This window comes from Lithobates pipiens, unplaced genomic scaffold (genome assembly GCF_037356315.1).
Source record: "Lithobates pipiens isolate NorthernLeopardFrog02 unplaced genomic scaffold, aLitPip1_a1.2 Scaffold_8, whole genome shotgun sequence".
In the NCBI taxonomy this organism is placed as follows: Eukaryota; Metazoa; Chordata; class Amphibia; order Anura; family Ranidae; genus Lithobates; species Lithobates pipiens.
This window is the reverse complement of record NW_027507903.1, coordinates 160,229,441-160,250,992: the sequence shown is the minus strand read 5'-3', so window position 1 is coordinate 160,250,992 and position 21,552 is coordinate 160,229,441. Positions and strand designations below refer to the sequence as shown.

General features: G+C 44.5%; 1 protein-coding gene across 1 annotated transcript in view; it reads right to left on the bottom strand.

Moving 5' to 3' along the window:
* Positions 1-6,413: 6,413 nt before the first annotated feature.
* The window catches only part of MEIG1 (meiosis/spermiogenesis associated 1), a 29,828-nt gene continuing 14,689 nt past the window's right edge, over positions 6,414-21,552 (bottom strand). Inside the window, exons 2-3 of the mRNA XM_077472985.1 lie at positions 10,835-11,015; positions 6,414-6,601 (exon numbers count right to left, since the gene is read on the bottom strand). Coding sequence (XP_077329111.1) covers positions 6,473-6,601; positions 10,835-10,981 — 276 coding nt within the window. The 5' untranslated portion in view covers positions 10,982-11,015 and the 3' untranslated portion in view covers positions 6,414-6,472. The remainder of the gene's footprint in view (positions 6,602-10,834; positions 11,016-21,552) is intronic.

Sequence of the window (21,552 nt, the reverse complement as noted above, 5' to 3'; positions counted from 1 at the left end):
TGGTGGGCTCTAATTGGCAGCACTGGTGGGCCTGCCCTGGTAATCAGGACACAATCAATTATCAGTGCCGTTGTCCCTTTAACATAAGCTGGTTATCTTCTTTTTTCTTCTCTATTCACACTGTCAGCGTGAGGAAAGAAAAGCTGATAACCGGCTTGCCTTTACATCCTGTGATCAGCTGTCATTTGCTGACAGCTGATCACGTAGTAAAGGACCGCTGTGATTGTCCTTTACCTCGATTTGTGATCAGCTGAGTTGGAAGGACTTAGCGATCACAGAGTGTGCCGCCTGTGGTTTTAATACACAGACCACTGGAAAGATAACTACCGGTATATATCCTCTATTTTTACAGCTTTCTTAAAGAGGAAGTAAACCCTGATGAGTTTACTTCCTCTTTCATTCTCTGCAAAGGCAAAGCATAATGGACTACTATGCATCGCATAATGGACTACTACGGCATGCGCCGTAGACAGTGGTGCCTGTCTTCGGGCAAATATCTCCTAAACCGTAGAGGTTTAGGAGATATTTCTTGGACCTACAGGTAAGCCTTAATCTAGGCTTACCTGTAGGTCAAAGTGTGTTGTAAGGGTTTACAACCACTTTAACAAGTGGCTCAGTGGTAACAGGGTCACTTTATTTCTATACACACTAAAGCTTCGTACACACGGTATGATTGTTGGCCAACTGAGCCCCTGATTTTTGTCAAAAGGGACGTGTGCCAGGATCTTTTCTTGCATACTAATGGTACACAATTGTGGTGCCACGAACATAATGACGTATTATGAGGAATTTCAGTTCTTGAGCGCCACCTTTTGGGCCCTTTCTGCTAATTTCGTGTTTGGTGTGCATTGATTCCGAGCCCGTTTGTACCTTCAACTTTTGTGTGACGGATTTGTGTACTGACCATTCGAAAATTTGACATCAAACCGTTGTCCACCGAAAATTTACCAGCCTGTAATCCAACATTTGTTGGCCGAAAGTTGGACAACAATTGTCAATAGGAGCGTACTAATGGTAAGATTTTAGGACAACAGTCTATCAACAGACAAACCCCTGCCAACAATCACACCGTGTGTATGAGGCTTTAAGGAATAGAGTCCATACTGCACAAGTCTCTCATCTCTGTGCCCCCTTTCTACTTCTAACTTTTTGTCCCTCTGTGCAGTAGTGGCTCAAAATCTGAATGGAGCTAAGCAGTGGTTTGATAATTCCTGACCCCATTAGGCTTGCGTGTTTCAACTCCTTTTAATGAGGCTGGACAATCAGGATACTGTTTCTGTGCTGACAAGGCTTACATTAGGGTAAAGGTGAAGCAGTGGAAACTCAATTTACAGCACAGCCATCTGGTGCCACGTTTTCTCACACTGGCTATCAGGGGGGTCAAAGTACCGATCGGCAAACTGCAATTACCCTTCTGCCTTTCCTGCCTGCCATAGGCTCACTTCTATCTCCTCTGGTCAAAGCCAGGGCTGGGTGGGACCGATGCAGCTCCATCTAGTGGGAACATTTAGAATGCAGAGTCCTGCTGCCTGTAATTACAATGTTAATCTGAACATTTTTAAACACTTCAGCTCCGGAAGGATTTTCCCACTTCCTGACCAGGCCATCTTTTGCGATTCGCTTTAACTGACAATTGTGTGGTCGTGCGATGCTGTACCCAAACAAAATGTATGTCCTTTATTTTTTCCCACAAATAGAGCTTTTTTTTGTGGTATTTGATCACCTCTGCAGTTTTTATTTTTTGCGCTATAAACAAAAAAAAGAGCGACAACTTTGAAAAAAAGCACAATATGTTTTACTTTCTGCTATAATAAATATCCCCCTCCAAAAAAAAATTAAAAATGTCATCAGTTTAGGTCGATATTTATTCTACATATTTTTGGTAAAAAAAAAAAAAAACGCAATAAGCGTATATTGATTGGTTTGTGTAAAAGTTGTAGCGTCTACAAAATAGGATTTTTAGCAGGATTGCAGTGAACAGATCGGACACTTCTGCCACTTTTTTGGTACCATTGACATTTATATATATATATATATATATATATTGATGATCAGAGCTAAAACTATCTACTGATTACTGGGAAAATGTCACTGGCAGGGAAGGGGTTAACACTAGGGGGCAATCAAGGGGTTAAATGTGTTCCCTCGGTGTGTGTTCTAACTATGCGGGATGGGACCGATCGCTGTTCCTAATTACTAGGAACAGACAATCACTCTCTACTTCCCTGACAAAATGAAGATCTGTCTGTTTACACTGACAGATTTCCATTCTGTCTATCCCAGGAGCAATCGCTAGTGCCCTGCAGACATCGCAGCTGCCGGGCACGTGCATTAGCTCCTACATCACATGGTGGGCGCGTGACGTAGGCCCCCTACACCCCTTAAAGCACCCGCCATACAGCTAAAGCGATTTGTGCAGGGGAGCGAACCTGCCGCCATATTACGACAGCTGGTCGTTTGGTAACTTCCCAGACATTTACTCCCTTGATTTTCCTTGATTTTTGTAACATGCATTTACTATGGCCCATGTATAGGCACTGGCGTGTCACACATTTCACAGAGCCTGCCTTCTGAACTAGAGTTGCTGAGAGGAGCAGGTTCATTAGGCAGAGTCAGTACAGGAATTACTGCTTGCTGGCATTAAATCGGTTGTATAGTCCTTTTTACAACTTTTACCTACAGGAAAGCCTATAATAAGGCTTACCTGTAGGTAAAAAAAATATCTCCTAAGCCTGTACGGTTTTGGAGATATTCCCCTCGCAATGCGCCGCTGACTGCAGCGGCGCATGCACACAGGGGATTCTCGGCTGAAAGTCCGGCAGACGCCGGACCCTGCCGGGAAGAAGTCTCCCGTGCGCATGTGCGGGAGTGACGATATCGCGGCTCCGGCCACTCACAGCGCCGGAGCCGCGATACCCGTAAGACATGCCGAGGGAACATGTCAGCTCCCCCGGCGTGCATCGGGCGAGATGTCGGGGCCTCGTTATAAGGTAAGTATTTCATAATGAGCTAGAATGCGGTGCATACTAGCTCATTATGCCTTTTCCCTTGCAGGTATGAAAAAAAAAAAACTCAGCGGCTTTACGACCGCTTTAAGGTACCATATGATATGTAGCCAAAGGAATAAGCACTGGAGGAGCTGCAATCCATGCAGGAAATTGTGGATGAAGACTGTCAGGACTCCCAACATAAAGGCAGATTTTTCAAGTAAGCTTTTATCGGATTATCAAAAATAACTATTGTTTGTATTGTTTTTATAATGCTAATGTTATAAAATTAAAGTCTATGCTCTAACTATAGATCTCTAAGGCCCCTTTCACACTAACGTCCCGTTCAGGCCCGCCTGTCAGTTTTTCAGGCGGACCTGAACGGGTGCTCCATAGAGCTCTATGGAGCGTCGGATGTCAGCGGTGACATGTCCGCTGACATCCGACCCGCTCCGATCCGAAAAAGTGTGACGGAGGAAAAAGCTATTTTTCCATCCGTCTGCGGATCGGATCGGATGACGACGGGCACTGCGGTCCGTCGTCATCCGATCTCCCATAGGGGAGAGCGGCGCTGTGACAGGTCCGTCCCTGCGCAGTGTGCGGAGACAGACCTGTCATCTTCTGCTCAGCGGGGATCGGCGGAGTGATCCCCGCTGAGCAAACGGACATCCACGGGGCGGATCAGAACTGATCCGCCCCGTGTGAAAGGACCCTAAATGTGGGATTTGATCATTTCTTTTTGTACAAATGACCAGGAACGTGCTTGAAATCCACAATCTGGCGCCCCGAGAGCATTAGCTAACACATAACATTGATAAGTCTATTTGTAGCTGAATACACTAGGTAACCAAAATATAATTTAGAATTGTAAATACTTTCTGTAGCCAGGTGCTTGTCAAGAGATGGGGGAACGATTTAGGACAGTCTACTGCAGTGCTCCCAATAGACTTCAGCTGAATAGGTTTACACTAAGCAGAAGGAACTCAAGAGAATTGATGGTTGGCAGCATTGAACCACGAGAGATGAAGTTTGGGAAATAAACTTTACTATGGCAGTATATGCATGATTGGACTGCAATTCCCAATGTGAGCTGGGTATAAGGAGAGAGAGCTGTATTTTTCACAGGCTGAATACCATGGGATTCGCTGTTTGTTGTGAGGAGACCAATTAACCCGTTGTTGCTAGCAGAGACTGAGAACATAGGGACTGGCCATCTAACTAGCAGCAATATTTACTGCATGCAGACTTTACTGGGAATGTACGCATGTGAACCACTATAAAGATTGGGCCCCAATGCTAGCTGGCTGAAGAATCAGGGCTAAAGACTGCTCACTCACGTGCTGCTTTACAAGAACTTTGGCTATCAATTTGTTATTATCAATTATTGATTATCATTGCTCTTACTGTTATCAAATGCCACTACTTATTGCTGATTTTGTGGATAACCAGGTTTACGTTCACTTAGCTGCATGGCACTCCATTCTATGCTGCTATAGCCGAGTGAATATTTTGTCTAGTGAACTTTGACTGACCTAATCCTTTACTTACTCCTTTATGTACATACCGCTATTTACTGCAACCTGTGACAATATATTGGGTTAATTTGCCACTAACCCGTTTGATGCTTGTTTTTTGATACTGAACCTTAGTTGTGTGTAGGGTATCTATATTTTTTCCCCCAGTAGCAGTGCATTTGTTTAACCTGGTGTGTCAGTGAGGACGAGGTTGTTCTCCTAGTTAAGGCAGAAGAACAGAAAACCCAATCTATAAAGTGCCTCCCATTGGGGTAGCACTACATTTGTACACCCTATAAAGCTGGATACTGTAAGTATAGTAAACAAGAGACCTAGGAATGTGGTCAAATTGCTATGTGGTGTCTGGGTGTTGTGTGTAGAGGTCGACCGATATGGGTTTTTCTCTGGCCGATGCCGATACCGATATTTAGAAATCGCCACGGCCGATATATGATGCCGTTTTTTTTGGCCGATATGTTAGGCCGATTATTTTTTCCCCTTCATCTCATAAAATCTAACAGTTAGACACCTTTCCCACTGGGGCGTTTTTCAGGCGCTTTAAAATAGCGCCTGTAAAGTGCCTGCAAAACAGCTCCCCTTCAGTCTGTGTGGAAGCTCCGAGTGCTTTCACAATGAGGCGATGCGCTGGCAGGACGTTAAAAAAAAGTCCTGCAAGCAGCATCTTTCGAGTGGTGTATACCGCTCCTCCACCACTCCTGCCCATTGAAATGAATGGGCACCGCTGCCGAAGCGCATGCAATGCGATTTGGCAGCGGCGCTTCACGGGCACATTTAACCCCTTCCTGGGCCGCTAGCTGGATTATAAGTGCCCCGCTAAAATGAAGGTAAAGCGTCACTACAACTGGCAGCGCTTTACCGTCAACGCCTGCTCGCTCCAGTGTGAAAGCAGCCTTAAGTGATACAGAAAATTTCTTACATTTATTAAACAAAACAAACATCCAAACAGTTCACTTGTATGTATAATTTAGAATGGAAAAAAAATAAAAATTATATAGATTATATATATATTTATATATATATATATTTATATATATATATATATTACACAAAAACAGGTAATCAAAACTTTTGGATGAAAAAAATTAGCTAACTTTACCTTTTTTTATTTTTTTAAATCTGTGTATTTTTTCCCAAAAAAATTGAGTTTGAAAGACCGCTGCGCAAATACCGTGTCACATAAAATATTGCAACAACCGCTATTTTATTACCTAGGATCTCTGCTAAAAAATATATATATATAAGTTTTGGGGGTTCTAATTGAATTTCTAGCAGAAAATACAGGATTTTTATTTGTAAGCATCAAGTGTCAAAAAAGATTTAGTCTTTAAATGGTTAAACTGAGAACTCTACACTGAGTTGAGTTCATTCATTCAAGTGTAAACATTGTATCTTTTTGATCTTTTCTTGGCAGACTGCCCAGAGAGGAGACAAGTTGCTTCACTCAAGTCTCCAGGCAACTTGCACTGACTTCTATTACTGAAGTCATTTGCAAGTTGCACTGAATATATCATTGGCCTTTTTTAACAGCACAATCGGCAGATGCCGATTTAAAAAAAAAAATTTAATTAAAAAACGCCAAATATCGGCCGATATATCGGTCGACCTCTAGTTGTGTGTATGCATAAGTGCTGTGATTTAGGGTGTCCTAATTATGTGAATTCAGATGGGGGGGGGGGGGGGGGTTCGATTGAGGGAGAGAAAGGACCAGAAAAAGTGATTGAGTTTATTTACACTGGTGAGCCAACAGAGAAAACAAACATAGAAGCTAGTTGTCAATTACGTTGTTTTTTGTAAATGGTGGTGTGCATTTCCGACTGCAGGGGGACCAATAAATACAGTACTTAGATTTTAAGCAATGTAGTATTTACCTTGCATAAAGAAAGCAAAGAAATGAAAAGAAAAAACAATTTATTATTATTTATTTTTTTTGGTAGACTTGCAGTCATTTATTTAGTAAGCATACACTTTCACTTTATGTACTTCTTTATCTTCACACTCTCTTTTTTTGTTATAATAGTAAAAGGTATTGTCTTTTCTTTGCAGTTTTTTCACAAATCCAGTGTCTGGCCATCGCTCTGCCTAGAATAAGAAAGAAAATAATTTTTTTTAGTGTTGAAAATATTTTTATTGGTGCTTTTCAAGAAAAACAGTAAAACAGTAAACATCATGAGATAAATGTATGCAAAGAACAGTAACAGAAATACATTTACGGGATGCCAAGAATTTTTTTTTTTTTTTTTAACCACTACAATACAGGGCACTTTCGCCCCCTTCCTTCCCAGCCCAATTTTCAGCTTTCATCGCTCTAGCGCTTTCAGTGACATTTGCGCGGTCATGCTACACTGTACCCAAATTAAATTTTTATCATTTTGTTCGCACAAATAGAGATTTATTTTGGTGGTATTTATTCACGACTCCGTTTTTTATTTTTTGCGATATAAGCGCAAAAAAGCGGAAATTTGGAAAAAAAACAATATTTTCTTTTTTCTATTTTAAAAGAAATCCAATAAAATCAAATTTTGTCATAAATTTAAGCCAAAATGTATTCTGCTACATGTTTTTGGTAAAAAAAATTCAGTTAAGTGTATAATAATTGGTTTGTGTGATCACGGATATATGTACGCAAATGATCATGTACATATGTGTGCAGGTGATCACGTACATATGTGTGCACATAATCATTGGGACAAGTGATTTTAGTGGGACATATGTGGGGGACATGTTTTTATTATTAGGGACATGTGTTTTTATTTTTTGGGGACATGTATGTTTTGGGGACATGTGTGTTATGGGGACATATGTGGGGACTGTGTTTACACTGTGTGGTGTGTTGTGTGTTTACACTAGACTGAAGATCAGTGAGTAAAAAGCTGTAAAAAACAGCTCATACTCACTGATCATCAGCCGGCTGCAGCAATCTGCTCTCCTCTCCTCAGCGATGACTTCTGTGTGAGGAGAGGAGGAGCCGATTGCCTAGCAACCGGCTGTTTGTTTGTGATTGGACACGGCCGTCATGTGATCAGGAGGGCCAATCACAGAGCCCTCCTGCCGATCTGAGATGCGCCGTGTCCCGGTGACACGGGCGCATCGGGATCGCGCCGCTGCGCGGGCACGCGCGAGCGCGATCCCGCTCCTCCTGATGGACGTTCCTGAACGTCCTATCAGGAGTAGACGGCTCCCACCCGGCCGTATTTGTGCATTGGCCGGGTGGGAAGTGGTTAAATAATCACTTTGCCATATTGTAAGGAAGTATTATTTCTAACATAATTTATTTTAGTACATGATAGAACTTTATTCATACATACAAACTATATTTTTAATTTTCTCTAGAACGCCCTTGCTTGAGTTAAAGCGGTAGTAAACCCGCAAATTTTATTATTTTTTTTTTTAAACCTGCAAAGCAAAAGGCATAATGAGCTAGTATGCACCGCATACTAGCTCATTATGAAATACTTACCTTAGAATGAGGCCCCGACATCTGGCCCGATCCACGCCGAGGGAGCTGACATGCTCCCTCAGCGTTTCTTCCGGGTATCGCGGCTCCGGCGCTGTGAGTGGCCGGAGCCGCGATATCGTCACTCCCGCGCGTGCGCGCGGGAGATTTCATTCCGGCCACCGGCCACTGCCGGATTTTCAAGCAGAGAATCCCCTTGTGCGCATGCGCCGCTGCAGTCAGCGGCGCATACCGAGGGGAATATCTCCTAAACCGTACAGGTTTAGGAGATATTTTTTTTACCTACAGGTAAGCCTTATTATAGGCTTTCCTGTAGGTAAAAGTTAAAAATTCGAGTATACAACCACTTTAAGCTGGCCATACAATTTTCTTATTCAATTTCCTTTATATTTACCTTCAATTGTGTAGTACAAGGGCCTGCCTGATTGCACACAAACTGAAAGTGTTTAGATTTGACCTCATATTATATGGTTTTGGTAAATCTAAAAGAAATCTATAGAAGAAAATTGTATAATGTATGGCCAGCCTAAACCATTGAAGTCTATTGAACCAAAAGGTCTTTGAGCTCTCTGTATGCAGCTTACCTTTTTCAAAGGCAACACATTTCTTCTATATCTGACAATAGATAAGAATTTTAAAGATGGTATCTACTCAGCAAAGTATGGGGGAGATTTACTAAAACTAGTGCACACGGAATCTGCTGCAGCAGACCAAATCAGCTTCTAACTTCAGCTTGTTCAATTAAAGTGATTGTAAAGCCTTGTTATTTTTTTTCTTAAAGCGGAGTTCCATCCAAAAGTGAAACTTCCACTCATTTGTCTACCCCCCCCTCCGGTGCCACATTTGGCATCTTTCAGGGGGAGCGAATACCTGTCTTTGACAGGTATCCTGTTCCCACTTCCAGGAGCCACAGCTGCGGCTGCTGACGTCACCAATCAACTCCCTCCTCCTTCCCCTGCCGCTGGGCCAGTAGGAGAGAGGAGCGGAGCCTCGTGCATGCGCAGTAGGTTTCTCGGCGTGAAGCCGTAAGGTTACACTGCCGGGTTCCCTCACCTACAATGGCGGTGGCAGCACCCGACAGCTGTCAGAAACATCAGCTGCGGTGCCGACATCGCTGGACTCCAGGACAGATAAGTGTCCAATTATTAAAGCCAGCAGCTGCACTATGTGTAGCTGCTGGCTTTTAATTTTTGCAGCAGTGGGCGGACTTCCGCTTTAAACTAACAAACATGTTATACAGTACTTATCTGAAACCACTGTACAGAGCAGCCTTGATCCTCCTCCTCCTTATCTGGGGTCCCCTGCTAGTGCTCCTGGCCCTCCCCCCCGCCAAATGCCCCCATAGCAAGCCGCTTGCTATGGGGGCACTCATACGTCCATGAGACACACAGCGGGTCTCAGCCCTGTCCCCACATCAATGGCTCTGATTGACAGAAGTGGGAGCCAATGGCTCCTGCTGCGGTATCTGAGCCAATCAGGAGCGAGAGACCCAGGAGAGCCTTGGCTCGTGTACAGCCATCGCTGGATCGAGATCAGGCTTGGGTAGGCATTAGGGGGGCCACAGCGGAAGCTGAGTGCAGAAGGTTTTTTTTACCTTATTGCATAGAATGCAGTAAGATTAAAAAAAAAAAAACCTTCTGCTTTTGCTAACATTTTAAGCTTTGACAAAAAAAAAAAGAAGCTGATTGTTTACTATCCACAGCTGCACCAGATTCCGTGTGCACCAGTTTTAGTAAATCTCCCCCTTGTATAAATCATGTATGTGTCAATGATAATGTGAAGGATCGGGGGCAGCCTGTCCATTAGGGGCACCCCAGCACTGCCCCTCTCTCCAGGCAACCCACTATATTCATGTATCCGGGCCATTTCAGGGCACCGGGCGCATGAATTACAGCGGCTAGGGTTTTTTTTTTTAAGCACCTGATTAGAGCCAGAGGCTCTGATAGGCTTCAAAATAGGTGGGCTCGGGTCGCAGAGGATAAGTCTGGAGCCCACGCAAGTGTGTTGCAACAGCAAATGAACATTCGGTGTTGCAACACTGATCCTCCTCCCGGCCAATCGGAAGTGAGTCTGATACCCTTCACCCGATTGGCTGAAAGGACAGGTATTCCTATTGGATGCCTAGGACGAGGGGAGGAAATGCACAGCGGAAGCAAGGAGGAGAAGAGCTGCTGGTCAATGCCTGGATGCCCAGTCCTCGCCGATACCTGGATGCGGTAAGTGCAAGTGGACCGACCGGCAGAAAGCGTGCGCGGGGGGGTTGTTTGTTTGCCAAAAAAAACACCAGCCGCCACTGTGAAGAATATCTTTTTCTTAGACTGATTATACTGTATTTGTGTGGTGAAAATGATTCAGTATTCTACTGCCTTACTAAAATTAGCATTTACAGGATTTACTATAACAAGTACTGTATGTAGGTTATACAGGTAATACATGGCAGTGACCTGTACAGTGTAATTGCCTTCATCTAGTGTCCTAATTGTCATGCCTTTACACATTACAATCCTAGAAAATATGTAATTAGATTGTATGACGCAACTAAGAAAATTAATCTATTATGAGAAAGCCTGAGTAAAGGAGTTGGAAAATGTTTTAGTGGCTTTCCTGGAATTTATTTATTTCCAAAATGTATACAGTGATAACCTGCCTACTGTCACACTATAACGGGGGTCATACAGTGTGTGTTATCATCAAACCATTCTTTCATACAATCAAAAATCCAATCATATCTCAACTCATTTCCAAGAGACCGAGAATTGCTCATTTTGTGAAGAAAAGAGTATAGAATTATTCAGAAATAAAGGATGAACATTGTTTGGTTAGCTTTATGCTGCTGCAACTGCATACAAAATACCTACCATATCTACTTGTTGTATGTGCTTGTATTCTACTTCATCTCTATATCCAGCGGTTTGGAATCTGTACAAATTTTCAATCTCATCTGACCACTGCTTTGCCCGAGACATTGATTTTGGTTTAATGGCATCAGGATCCTCTCCAGACATTGTTACTGCTTTGAGTCACACAGAATTGATGTGTCTAGGAGACAAAGTATATCATTTATTTGAAGTGGAACTTCACTCGTTTTTTCATCTTTCCATCTATTAAATCTTCTGCCCTTGTTGTTTTAACTTTTTTTTTCTGCCAGTAAATACCTTATAAATACCTTAAAAAGCCTAGGCTTATGACATCATGTACAGCTCTCTCTCCTGAAAATTTGCCAGGAAGGGAGGGGGGGATGAGTCATAAGAGAGCCAATGAGAGCTGCAGAGCTGGAGGCGTGTGTCTGTGTAAATCCAGGAAGTGAACAGGCAGCAGATTCAGCTGCCCACAGTTAAACTGGTTGCAGTGGAGGGAGATTGCTGCAGTATATTTGACAAGTACAGAATCACAGTATATATAAAATAATATGCAAAGTGGTTGAAGGGAAGCTTCAGAATGGCAAAGATGTTTTTTTTTTTTTTTACAAATTATGTGAGCAGACTGCAGTTCCTCTTTTGGTGTAAGATATTCCAATGTACCTTTCTCTATGACATACCTTTTTATTTAGTCTTCATTACTACAGTCCCAGTGAAGTATACCTATGAATATCACTGTATCATTATTTTAAGGTTATTTTTGACAACAGCCTGGGTTACTTGCTGCTCTTTGCATAAGTTTATAAGTCGAAGTCTAGCAATAATTAATTGTGTGTAGAAGCAGCAGTACATTTCCAGTGCTCTAAAGCATTTGCACCAACATGCTAATGAAATATTTAAATAAAACCGGATTTCTTTAAATAAATACCTTTTAGACTCAGTGATGTCGTCATTGGGTTTCCAGCATAGCCGTGTGCAGGGAGTATGCCAGGTGTTCCTGGGCACACCCTACTCAATATGTGCGGCGCCAATTCCCCATACTGCCCGGGTTCCCCTACCCCCCTTGTTGCCCCCCCCCCACCCCACAGTGCTGCTGCCTTTCCTCCTCTTCTCTCCCCCCAGCTGCTGAGGGGGGTGTTTCAGATGGAGAACGGGGGAAGGGGCTAGTAAATATGTACTTTATCAGCCCCTTTCTTTTCTAAATTAAAGTGGAAGTAAGTGGAAGTAAACCCATCGATTTAAACAGCATGCCGGGAATGCTAACTGCACATTGGCTGTGCTCTCAACCAAACTGTCAAACCATCCAATGGCTGGTGTCATAATGGATCACATGTGCAGCACCTTGGCAGTTGAAGATTAAACAGAGGCAAAGATGGCAGCTTCCTTAGCTGAAAACGAAAAGGGAGTTTACTTCCACTTTAACACACTCGTACACTGTGTCCATTCATAACAGAAGCATATTAAACTGTATTTACTATGCTTCAGTTTGTGAATGAACAGAAAGCCACTCAGCACAGAGCACTTCCCATTCATTCACTTCCCCGTGCAACTGAGGCTGCAGAGAAAGGCACAAGTGTTTGAGCATTGGGATGCACACCCTAATACAATAGGCTGCACACACCTATGGTATCTGGGCTTTTCCATGCAATGCAGGTTAGTGAACGGGGCTGCCAGGAAGCTATATATATATATATATATATATATATATAGTGCAGTACATTCATCTTGGGAGAAAGCCTCTGTAGTGCCCCACACTGCATGGTATCCTCTTGCCAGGGACACCGTGCCCTAATATGCCCCCAATTATGACACCTCCTGCATTATATACCCTCGCCCCCCCCCCCCCCCCCCCTTGGGAGACAGAGACTCTAATGCCCCGTACACACGAGCGGACTTTTCGACATCCAAACTCCGACGGACTGAGTCCGGCGGACTATCCGATCGTGTGTGGGCTGCAACGGACTTTAGCGAAGCTAAAGTCTGACGGACTTTAGAAATGAAGCATGCTTTAAATTTTCCCGACGGAACTCCGCCGGACCCGGTCCCCTTTGAAAAATCCGCTCGTGTGTGTGCTACTCCGACGGACTAAAACCGACGCTAGGGCAGCTATTGGCTACTGTCTAGGAACTTCCTACGTCGAATCCAGTCGTACGTCATCACGTTCGACTCCGTCGGAGTTTGGTGTGATGGTGTGTGGTCAAGTCCGTTCGGTCGAAAAGTCCGCCAGAACTCCGTCGGAACTCCGGCGGAACTCCTTTGGAGGTCTGTCAGACTTAATCCCTCTCGTGTGTACGGGGCATAAGAGTGGCAAGGATGTGGAATTCCCTTCCACAGACAGTGGTCTCAGCAGGGGGCATCGATAGTGTCAAGAAACTATTAGATACGCACCTGAATGACCGCAACATACAGGGATATACAATGTAATACTGACATATAATCACACACAGAGGTTGGACTTGATGGACTTGTGTCTTTTTTCAACCTCACCTACTATGTGAAAGTTCCTTTCATCTGCTGCTCCTCTATCAGAGTAACTTCCCAGCATTTCCACCAGTTGGCCCACTGTTTTTGGATCACTGTGACACACCCACCATTGCAGGTTGCCCGGCAGAGACTGAAGATACTAGTCCACCATGACCCTCTGCATTATGTGGGGTCCTGTCAAGTTCTCGGGCTCCAGCCTTGTAGTGACCAACTAGGTCAAGTAGCTGATCTGATCATTAGCTCCATTGGTGCGCCTGCTGTACTCAGTCAGCCGGTGTCAACCCCAGATGGGTTAGAATCTCAGGTTTAGGCAGTCATAGACTTTAGTGTTCTCAGCAGCGAGGTCATATTATGCCTTGTGTGGGTCTTCTGACAAGAGCAATGAGGTCAGTACATTTGTCTTGGCTCAGTCATTCTCATACTGCTGTCCCCTAAAATGTTGTCAGAAATACCTCCACATTATCTATAGGTGTCAGCTTTTTTAACACATGGCTTGCTCTGGCAGTTGTCTGATTTTCAAGGGCAGCAACCACTGGCTCAGGACTTTGAGAAAAGTAAAAGTATTTATTTGTGCTGCTGTGGTTTCTCCAATGGAGAATATCTGGGCCCTTTTTGCTTTTTTTTTCTGCACCTCTATATTTTTCTGCAGTGCTACATTGGCCTCATATGCAACAAACAACATCCATACCAGTGAAAGAAACCTCAAAATGCTCCTTGTCAAGTTAAATTGTAAATAAACCCACATCATAAAAAAACTATCAGTAAATGCTGTACTACATGCTGTGCATTCTCACTCAGTCACTATGAGATTCGTTTTCTGTATTCTGCAAAAAACCTGGTTGATCCTGCTGTTCTCTATCTCCCCCTTCTGTCCATGTCCGCCAATTCAGCTAGAGATGTTGCAGCTGTTGTGGCAACTCTGCACATGCTCACTTTTTTTGTGAGTTTCTATGTGGAGCCTCCCTATCACACCTGAGTAGCCCATGTGTCTATAGAGTCACACATGTAGGTGTATACACAGTGGTAAATGGCAGCCCACTCCCTCTCTCTTCCTCCATGCCCACTAACCAGCACAATATAATGGGGACAGGATTTTACATGTAATGTAATGGTGGCTTCACCTCCCTCTTATTCTATGACACAGGCTAGAGGGGTGTGACAGCCTGTGATTGGCAGAAATCAGCCCACACCATATTATTTCCACTAGGGCTGAAACGATTAATCGAAATTATCGATAATAATCGATAATGAAAATCGTTGTCAACGATTTTCATTATCGATTAGTTGGTCCGCACCTAAGGCCGCGGCCTTAGGAAAGGCCACGGCTTCGGCCTAGCTCCGGAGCTGACGCCCATCTTGGTACACTAGGCGGCGGCGAGCTGCGCGCTGACGTCACCCCCAGCACGGAGTTCAGCCTGTGTCAGCCCAAATGAAGGAATTCTGGAGGAGTCACGCTGGATGCCTTGCCTGCCCTCATTCAAAACTTCTTTTATGCAGGTACCACTACATTTATTACCTAATCTAACCTAATAACTAACTACTATCTATTAGATAGTAGTTAGTTATTATCTAATCCTATCTATGCCTTTCGACTTGCTTGGCACAGCCACATTGTTGATTTAAATAAAAAGGTACAACACTATCTCCCCCCCCCCCCCCCCAATAGCTTGCCGCAAATCATCAATGATATGCTGACTATGTTTTTATGCTTGTAATAAGCTGCATTTTATTGGGGGGGGAGATAGTGTTATACCTTTTATTTAAATAAACAATGTGGCTGTGGGGGGCGGGGATAGTGTTATTTTTTTTGCTGATCCGAAAATTGATCCGATCCGTGACTCTGATGCGAGGAACGATCCGATCCTTGAGTTTTTTAATCCGTTGCACCCCTAGTCTGCACCTTCCCCCCTGCCAGTCCGTTAGAATCCTGTGTATCCTCCCGTGTCCTACGCATGCACCACGTCCATGACCACGCAGCTACGCCTGCTTGCATTCTCCACCCAGCTGACGTCCCGCCAGCAACGCGTCTGCACTGCTTTCGGCTCCTCCTCCCCCCTCTACCTAGCAGCCTTCCGATAGACCCGCCGCAGAGCGCAGGAGCGTTAAGCCCTCGCCGGGCCGCTTTCCAGCGCTGCCGTGATTGGAGGTTGTGCTCTGCACATGCGTGCATCCATCTCCCGGCTTCGGGGTGCCCTTCGTTCCATTTGGAGGAGTTGGCCGAGTCACGTGTGGCGGGTCCGGACTGAGACTCCGCCCCACACCACCCCGGCACACAGAGGAGGAGCCGCTGTCACCATGAAGGGGTGAGAAAACCCGAGACACCGGAGGGGGGGAGGGGAGCACTGAGAGGAGGTGGGGCAATGACACCATGTGAGAGGGGAGGAATGTGTCATCTATACTGGGGGGGACACGTGTGTGTGTGTATATTTCTCCCCTTTTTCAGTTTTTTTTTTTATCCGATTAATCGAAAAAAATCGGCTGATTAATCGATTATGAAAATAATCATTAGTTGCAGCCCTAATTTCCACCAAATAATAGATTTTATTTCAAATATACACTATATTAGCAAAAGTATTGGGAAGCCTGCCTTTACACACACATGAACTTTAATGGCATCCCAGTCTTAGTCCGTAGGGTTCAGTATTGAGTTGGCCCACCCTTTGCAGCTATAACAGCTTCAACTCTTCTGGGAAGGCTGTGCACAATGTTTAGGAGTGTGTCTATGGGAATGTTTGACCATTCTTCCAGAAGCACATTTGTGAAGCCAGGCACTGATGCTGGACAAGAAGGCCTGTCTCACAGTCTCTGCTCTAATTCATCCCAAAGGTGTTCTATTGGATTGAGGTCAGGACTATGTGCATGCCAGTCAAGTTTCTCCACACCAAACTTGCTCATCCATGCCTTTATGGACCTTGCTTTGTGCACTGGTCCAAATCAATTGGTGGAGGGGGATTATGGTGTGGGGTTGTTTTTCAGGGGTTGGTTTTGACCCCTTAGTCCCAGTGGAGGGAACACTTAAAGTGTCAGCATACCAAGACATTTTGGACAATTTCATGCTCCCAACTTGGTGGGAACAGTTTGGGGATGGCCCCTTCCTGTTCCAATATGACTGCGCACCAGTGCAGAAAGTAAGGTCTATAAAGACATGGACGAGCGAGTTTGGGGTGGATGAACATGACTGGCCTGCACAGAGTCCTGACCTCAACCTGACAGAACACCTTTGAGATGAATTAGAGTGGAGACTGCGAGCCAGGCCTTTTCGTCCACGTCAGTGCCTGACGTCACAAATGCGCTTCTGGAAGAATGGTCAAACATTCCCATAGACACACTCCTAAACCTACAACTTCCCAGAAGAGTTGAAGCTGTTATAACTGCAAATGGTGGGCCAACTCAATATTGAACCCTACGGACTAAGACTGGGATGTCATTAAAGTACATGTGCGTGTAAAGGCCAGTGTCCCAATACTTTTGGTAATATAATGTATATATGTGCCAATTTAAAACAGTTTATTGATATTACATTTATTTATTTGTACAATTCCAAAAGCTGTTATTTTTTTACATTTTGAACATGTAACCAGCAGCAGAGGACTAGAAGCTCCTCCTGCTTATGTTTCCCTGCATGTACAGTATATTAAATATATCAATAGCGACAAGAAAATTTCCAAGGAGAAGGTGGTGCTGAGCTGGGGACTGCAGTGCAATAGTATTTGCAGGGCAGTGGTGATGGGAGAAAAATGGCATTTCTACGGGTACTACACTGCTGTTGCCCAGACAGGGAGCTTCTCTAGGTTCAGTGTGCAGCTGAACAAGGGATCATGACACATGGTGGAGGGGAATTTAACAGCTGTACATGACAACCAATCTACTTCTAATTTTCATTTTCCACTTAAAGCGGGAGTCCACCGGGACTCCGCGTTTTTTTTTTTTTTTTAAAGTCAGCAGCTACCAATACTGCAGCTGCTGGCTTTTAAAATAGTGACATTTACCTGTCCAGCGCGCCCGCGATGTCGGCACCCGAAGCCGATCGCTAGGTCGTCTGTCGGGTCCTGCCGCCGCCATCTTGGGTATGGGAATCAGGAAATGGAGCCTTTCGGCTTCATTTCCCGGTTCCCTACTGTGCATGCGCGAGCTGCGCTGCGCAATGAGGACGGTCCCCGCTGCCTCTGGGAGCTGTGTGTTTCCCAGCAGGCAGCGGGGCACTTGCTGAAGGGGGTGGGCGCTTGCGGAAAGGGGCGTAACGTACGCCCCTTTCCGCAGAGAGCTAGCCCGGAAGTGGGTGCAGTTACCTGGATTATCCAGGTGACTGCACCCCCCTCCCCCCTGAAAGGTGCCAATTGTGGCGCCGGAGGGGGGGAGGAATCCGATGAGCGGAAGGTCCATTTTAGGGTGGACCTCCGCTTTAATAAATTCCAGGCATGGTATATTTTGTACATGGTTACAATGGTCCATCTTGGATTAGTATAACTATTTATATACCTGTAAGGTAAACCAGATTCCCAGCACCAGAAAATCAGTGCGGGCTTATGCTCGTATTTGTGCGTATTGCTCACATGCCAATACTTCTAGGCAAAGTGGCACTAGATGTATTATTCCAGTTCATCGTGTGCATACAAATTAGCATGCATACTTTGTAACCAGTTGCCTATTTAAACCCGGCCTGAACAGTTGTTAAATGGTCTTCAGCTTGTACCTGTATTCCTGTGACCTAATCCATTGAACCTTCTTACCTGTGTATGACCCGGCTTTCTCCTGGACTCTGACTTTGCTCCTGCATTAACCTTGTTCATCTGATCTCTCTGACCTCAGCCTGTTTACTGGACTTGTCTTTGCCTGCGGATTCTGTACTGTGCTGCCCGGCTGTTACCGACCTTGGCCTGCTTCCTGGACTTGCTCTGCCTGCTGACTTGGTCCCTTGTTACTCGGCTGCCGCTGGTCGCTGCCTGCATACCAGCTCTGCTACCATCTTCTGCTCTGGTGCCAGGCTGCTTCAATATCCTGTTCCTAGGACTGCGACCACTAGCTTCATCCACCTAAGAGCGGACTTAACCAGCCACTCCGTGTCCTCACACTCTCTGTTTCCAGCTTCAGGAGTGTTGGGCAGGAGGTGCAAAAGAGGCCTCTACAACATTCCAGTCGTCACCAGGTACTTGATAATACCCAGGGGCGGACTGACAACTCATGGGGCCCCCGGGCAATAGGAGATTATGGGGCACCCAGGCAATCAGAGATTATGGGGCCACACAGTATACACACACACAGTATACAATCACACAGTATACACATACATGTACACACAGTATACACAGACATGTTTCTATTGGCTGAGAAGGAACTGGAGAGGTGGAGCAGCTATAATCTCAGGATTTTTAGACCAAAAGGATGTTGGTAAGGGACATTTCAGAGACAGATGTAAAAAAAAAACAAAAAGAAAAAACACAGATTTTTACATACTGTCCCTAGTTTTACTGAGGCTGGCAACCCTGATGGGGCCCCCTAGTGGCCCGGGGCCCTTGGGCAGTGCCCGAGTGGCCAAATGGTCAGTCCGCCCCTGATAATACCATACCTGGCCAATCCCCCTGGAAGCTGGAAATCAAATGCCCCCACCTGCCTGCTTGCTGTCTTCTTCGGTACTGTAAGCTGAGCTACTCATGTGCTTAGCTTACAGCACGGGCCAGTCTCTGAGTGTCAGAATGACTAGCTCCTGCACATGCGCAGGAATTACATCCTCCCCTGATGGCTAATGAAGAGGACTGAAGACCAGAACTCAGAAGAAGATGCCAGAGCAGGAACAGGACCATTGGATAGGTAAGTATTAAACTCAAACATTTATTATATTGCAGCTTACTAGTTCTTAGATGTAATGACTGCATTTGTCCTCTTTTTTTATCCTAAAAGGAAAAAAAAACGGTTTCATGTAACTGCTTATAAATTGTGAGCTGGAGCTTGGCTTCAATTTATTAGTAAATCTGAATCTTCTAATAGATTTAATGGACAATATGGCTGTCTACTGTGCCCCCTGTGTGTCTTCATTCAGAGTGGGGGCACTCTAATACAAGAGGTGTGGTATTGGCCAGATCACCAGGTGAAAACAGAGGGAAAAAAGCCTAAAAAAAGAAAACTGATGCAGCCCTGACTCTAATGACTGATAAACTGCTATATATTCAATGTTTGGTCTTGGAATTAACACCTCTTTAAAGCGGAGTTCCACCTATTTTTACAATGTACTTGCATCCACAGGCCCATCCGCATTACAATTCTAAATGGCAAAATGTATTTTTTTGTTTCACTACCGTAATTTAGATGTGTTTATGCGGCACTTCTGGTCCGGCTGCCTTGGCAATGTCATCATAAGGCGATTCTCTTGGACATCTGAGATCTCTGCGTCAACTATACCAGGTGTCCATGGGAATCGCCTCATACTGACCATTGCTATGGCAACCTGTCATGAATCAACATTGCCACGTAATGTCATTACTGTGCAGTAGGAATGAGCTGAACACCCCCCCCCCCCCACCCCGGTTCGGTTTTGCGGCACAAAATGCGAACAGGCAAAAAAAGTCTATGGGACTCGAACGTGAAAAATCGAAAGTGCTAATTTTAAAGGCTAATATGCAAGTTATTGTCATAAAAATTGTTTGGAGACGCGGAGCCTGCACCAGGGGACATGTATCAATGCAAAAAGTTTTAAAAACTGACGTTTTTTTCCAGAGCAGTGATTTTAATAATGCTTAAAGTGAAACAAAAGTGAAATATTCCTTTAAATATGTTGCCTGGGGGGGGGGGGGGGGTGTCTTTAGTATGCCTGTAAAGTGCCTGTAAAGTGGCACATGTTTCCTGTGTTTGGAACAGACCCTGACGGATTTGGTTGTCGGAATCTCAGACCGTGTGTACAAGGGCTTACAGGAGAGAATTCCCCTTCCTATGAGTAGATTTTTATCTCACTTCCTGTTGTCTCCCTTCGTTTCTAAGTAGGAGTCGTTTGTAAGTCAGATGTTTGAAAATAGGGGACCGCCTGGATATACTATACGGCCTGCCCTATACACTCTGCGGAAAATTGGGCCTTAGATGTTGGTGGTACCAGAACACTGTAAACCCTCACAGTTACTCTTGGTGGTCTCTGGAACGGGCCCTGCTATGAAATATTATATCAAGAATTGTAATTACGCGCCCCTGTTAAAAAGGGGCAGAAATATTTTGCCTTAGGCGGTGGTGGCACAACACTGTAAAGCCTCACAGATACTTTTGTTGAGTGCAGGAACAGGCCCTGCTGTGAAATATTAGAACTAAAATTGTAACCTCCCAGTCTCTGGAAACGCATTGCACAAACCTTTCTGCAAGGCCTCCCGAAGATTTTTCATCCTCTGCTCCCTCTGCGAAGGCTGGATAAGTTCTGCAACCTTAATCTTGTAACATGGATCAAGAAGGGTTGCCAGCCAGTAATGATCCCTCTCCTTGATACCATGAATCCTATGGTCCTTTCAGTCCTCTGAGTCACTAAGGATCACATGATCCTCAACCACCTTCTCCCAGCCACGTACAACTCCATGGGTTTCTGGGGACTCCAAACAATCCCCTGAAGACTGCTGCTGATGCTGAGTATTTTCCTCCACCTCCACCTACATGCTGACACAATCCTCCTCCTCCTCTTCTTCCTGTGTGATCGGCAGGCCTGCAGGAATACTAGTATTTGGATAAAGGGGGCCTTGAGAGGTAAGGAAGTCCTCCTTTTTCTCCCTTTGTTCTGCCTCAATGCCCTGTCCATTATTCCACGAAGCGCGTGCTCCCCCCACAAAAAAAAAATTGTAAAAAATAATAATAATAACAAAAATATAATAAAATATAAACTGTAAATAAAAAAAAATAAAAAAAAAACTACTGACACTGTCCATTGTCACATGACATAAATAAAAAGTATCAGTAATTGGTATCTGTGAGTACTCGAAAAAAAATCTTAAAAAAGTGGTATCGGTGCAACCCTACCGCAAATAAAGACAAGCGGGCTTCAGATGCCCACAACCTCGATGGACCTTGCCTGCTTCCGAGATCAAGTTAGATTTTACTAGTTTTAAACAAACAAGAAGGAACACATTAGTGACATCATCTAAATCTCAAAGTGGAACTTTAGTCAGAAAATTAACTCCTGCTAGATCACTTCATGCTGGCCCATTTTGCAGGTATAGCTATGTAAAACATTAAAAATAAGTGTCTATACTGTTTAAAATCCAGTAATA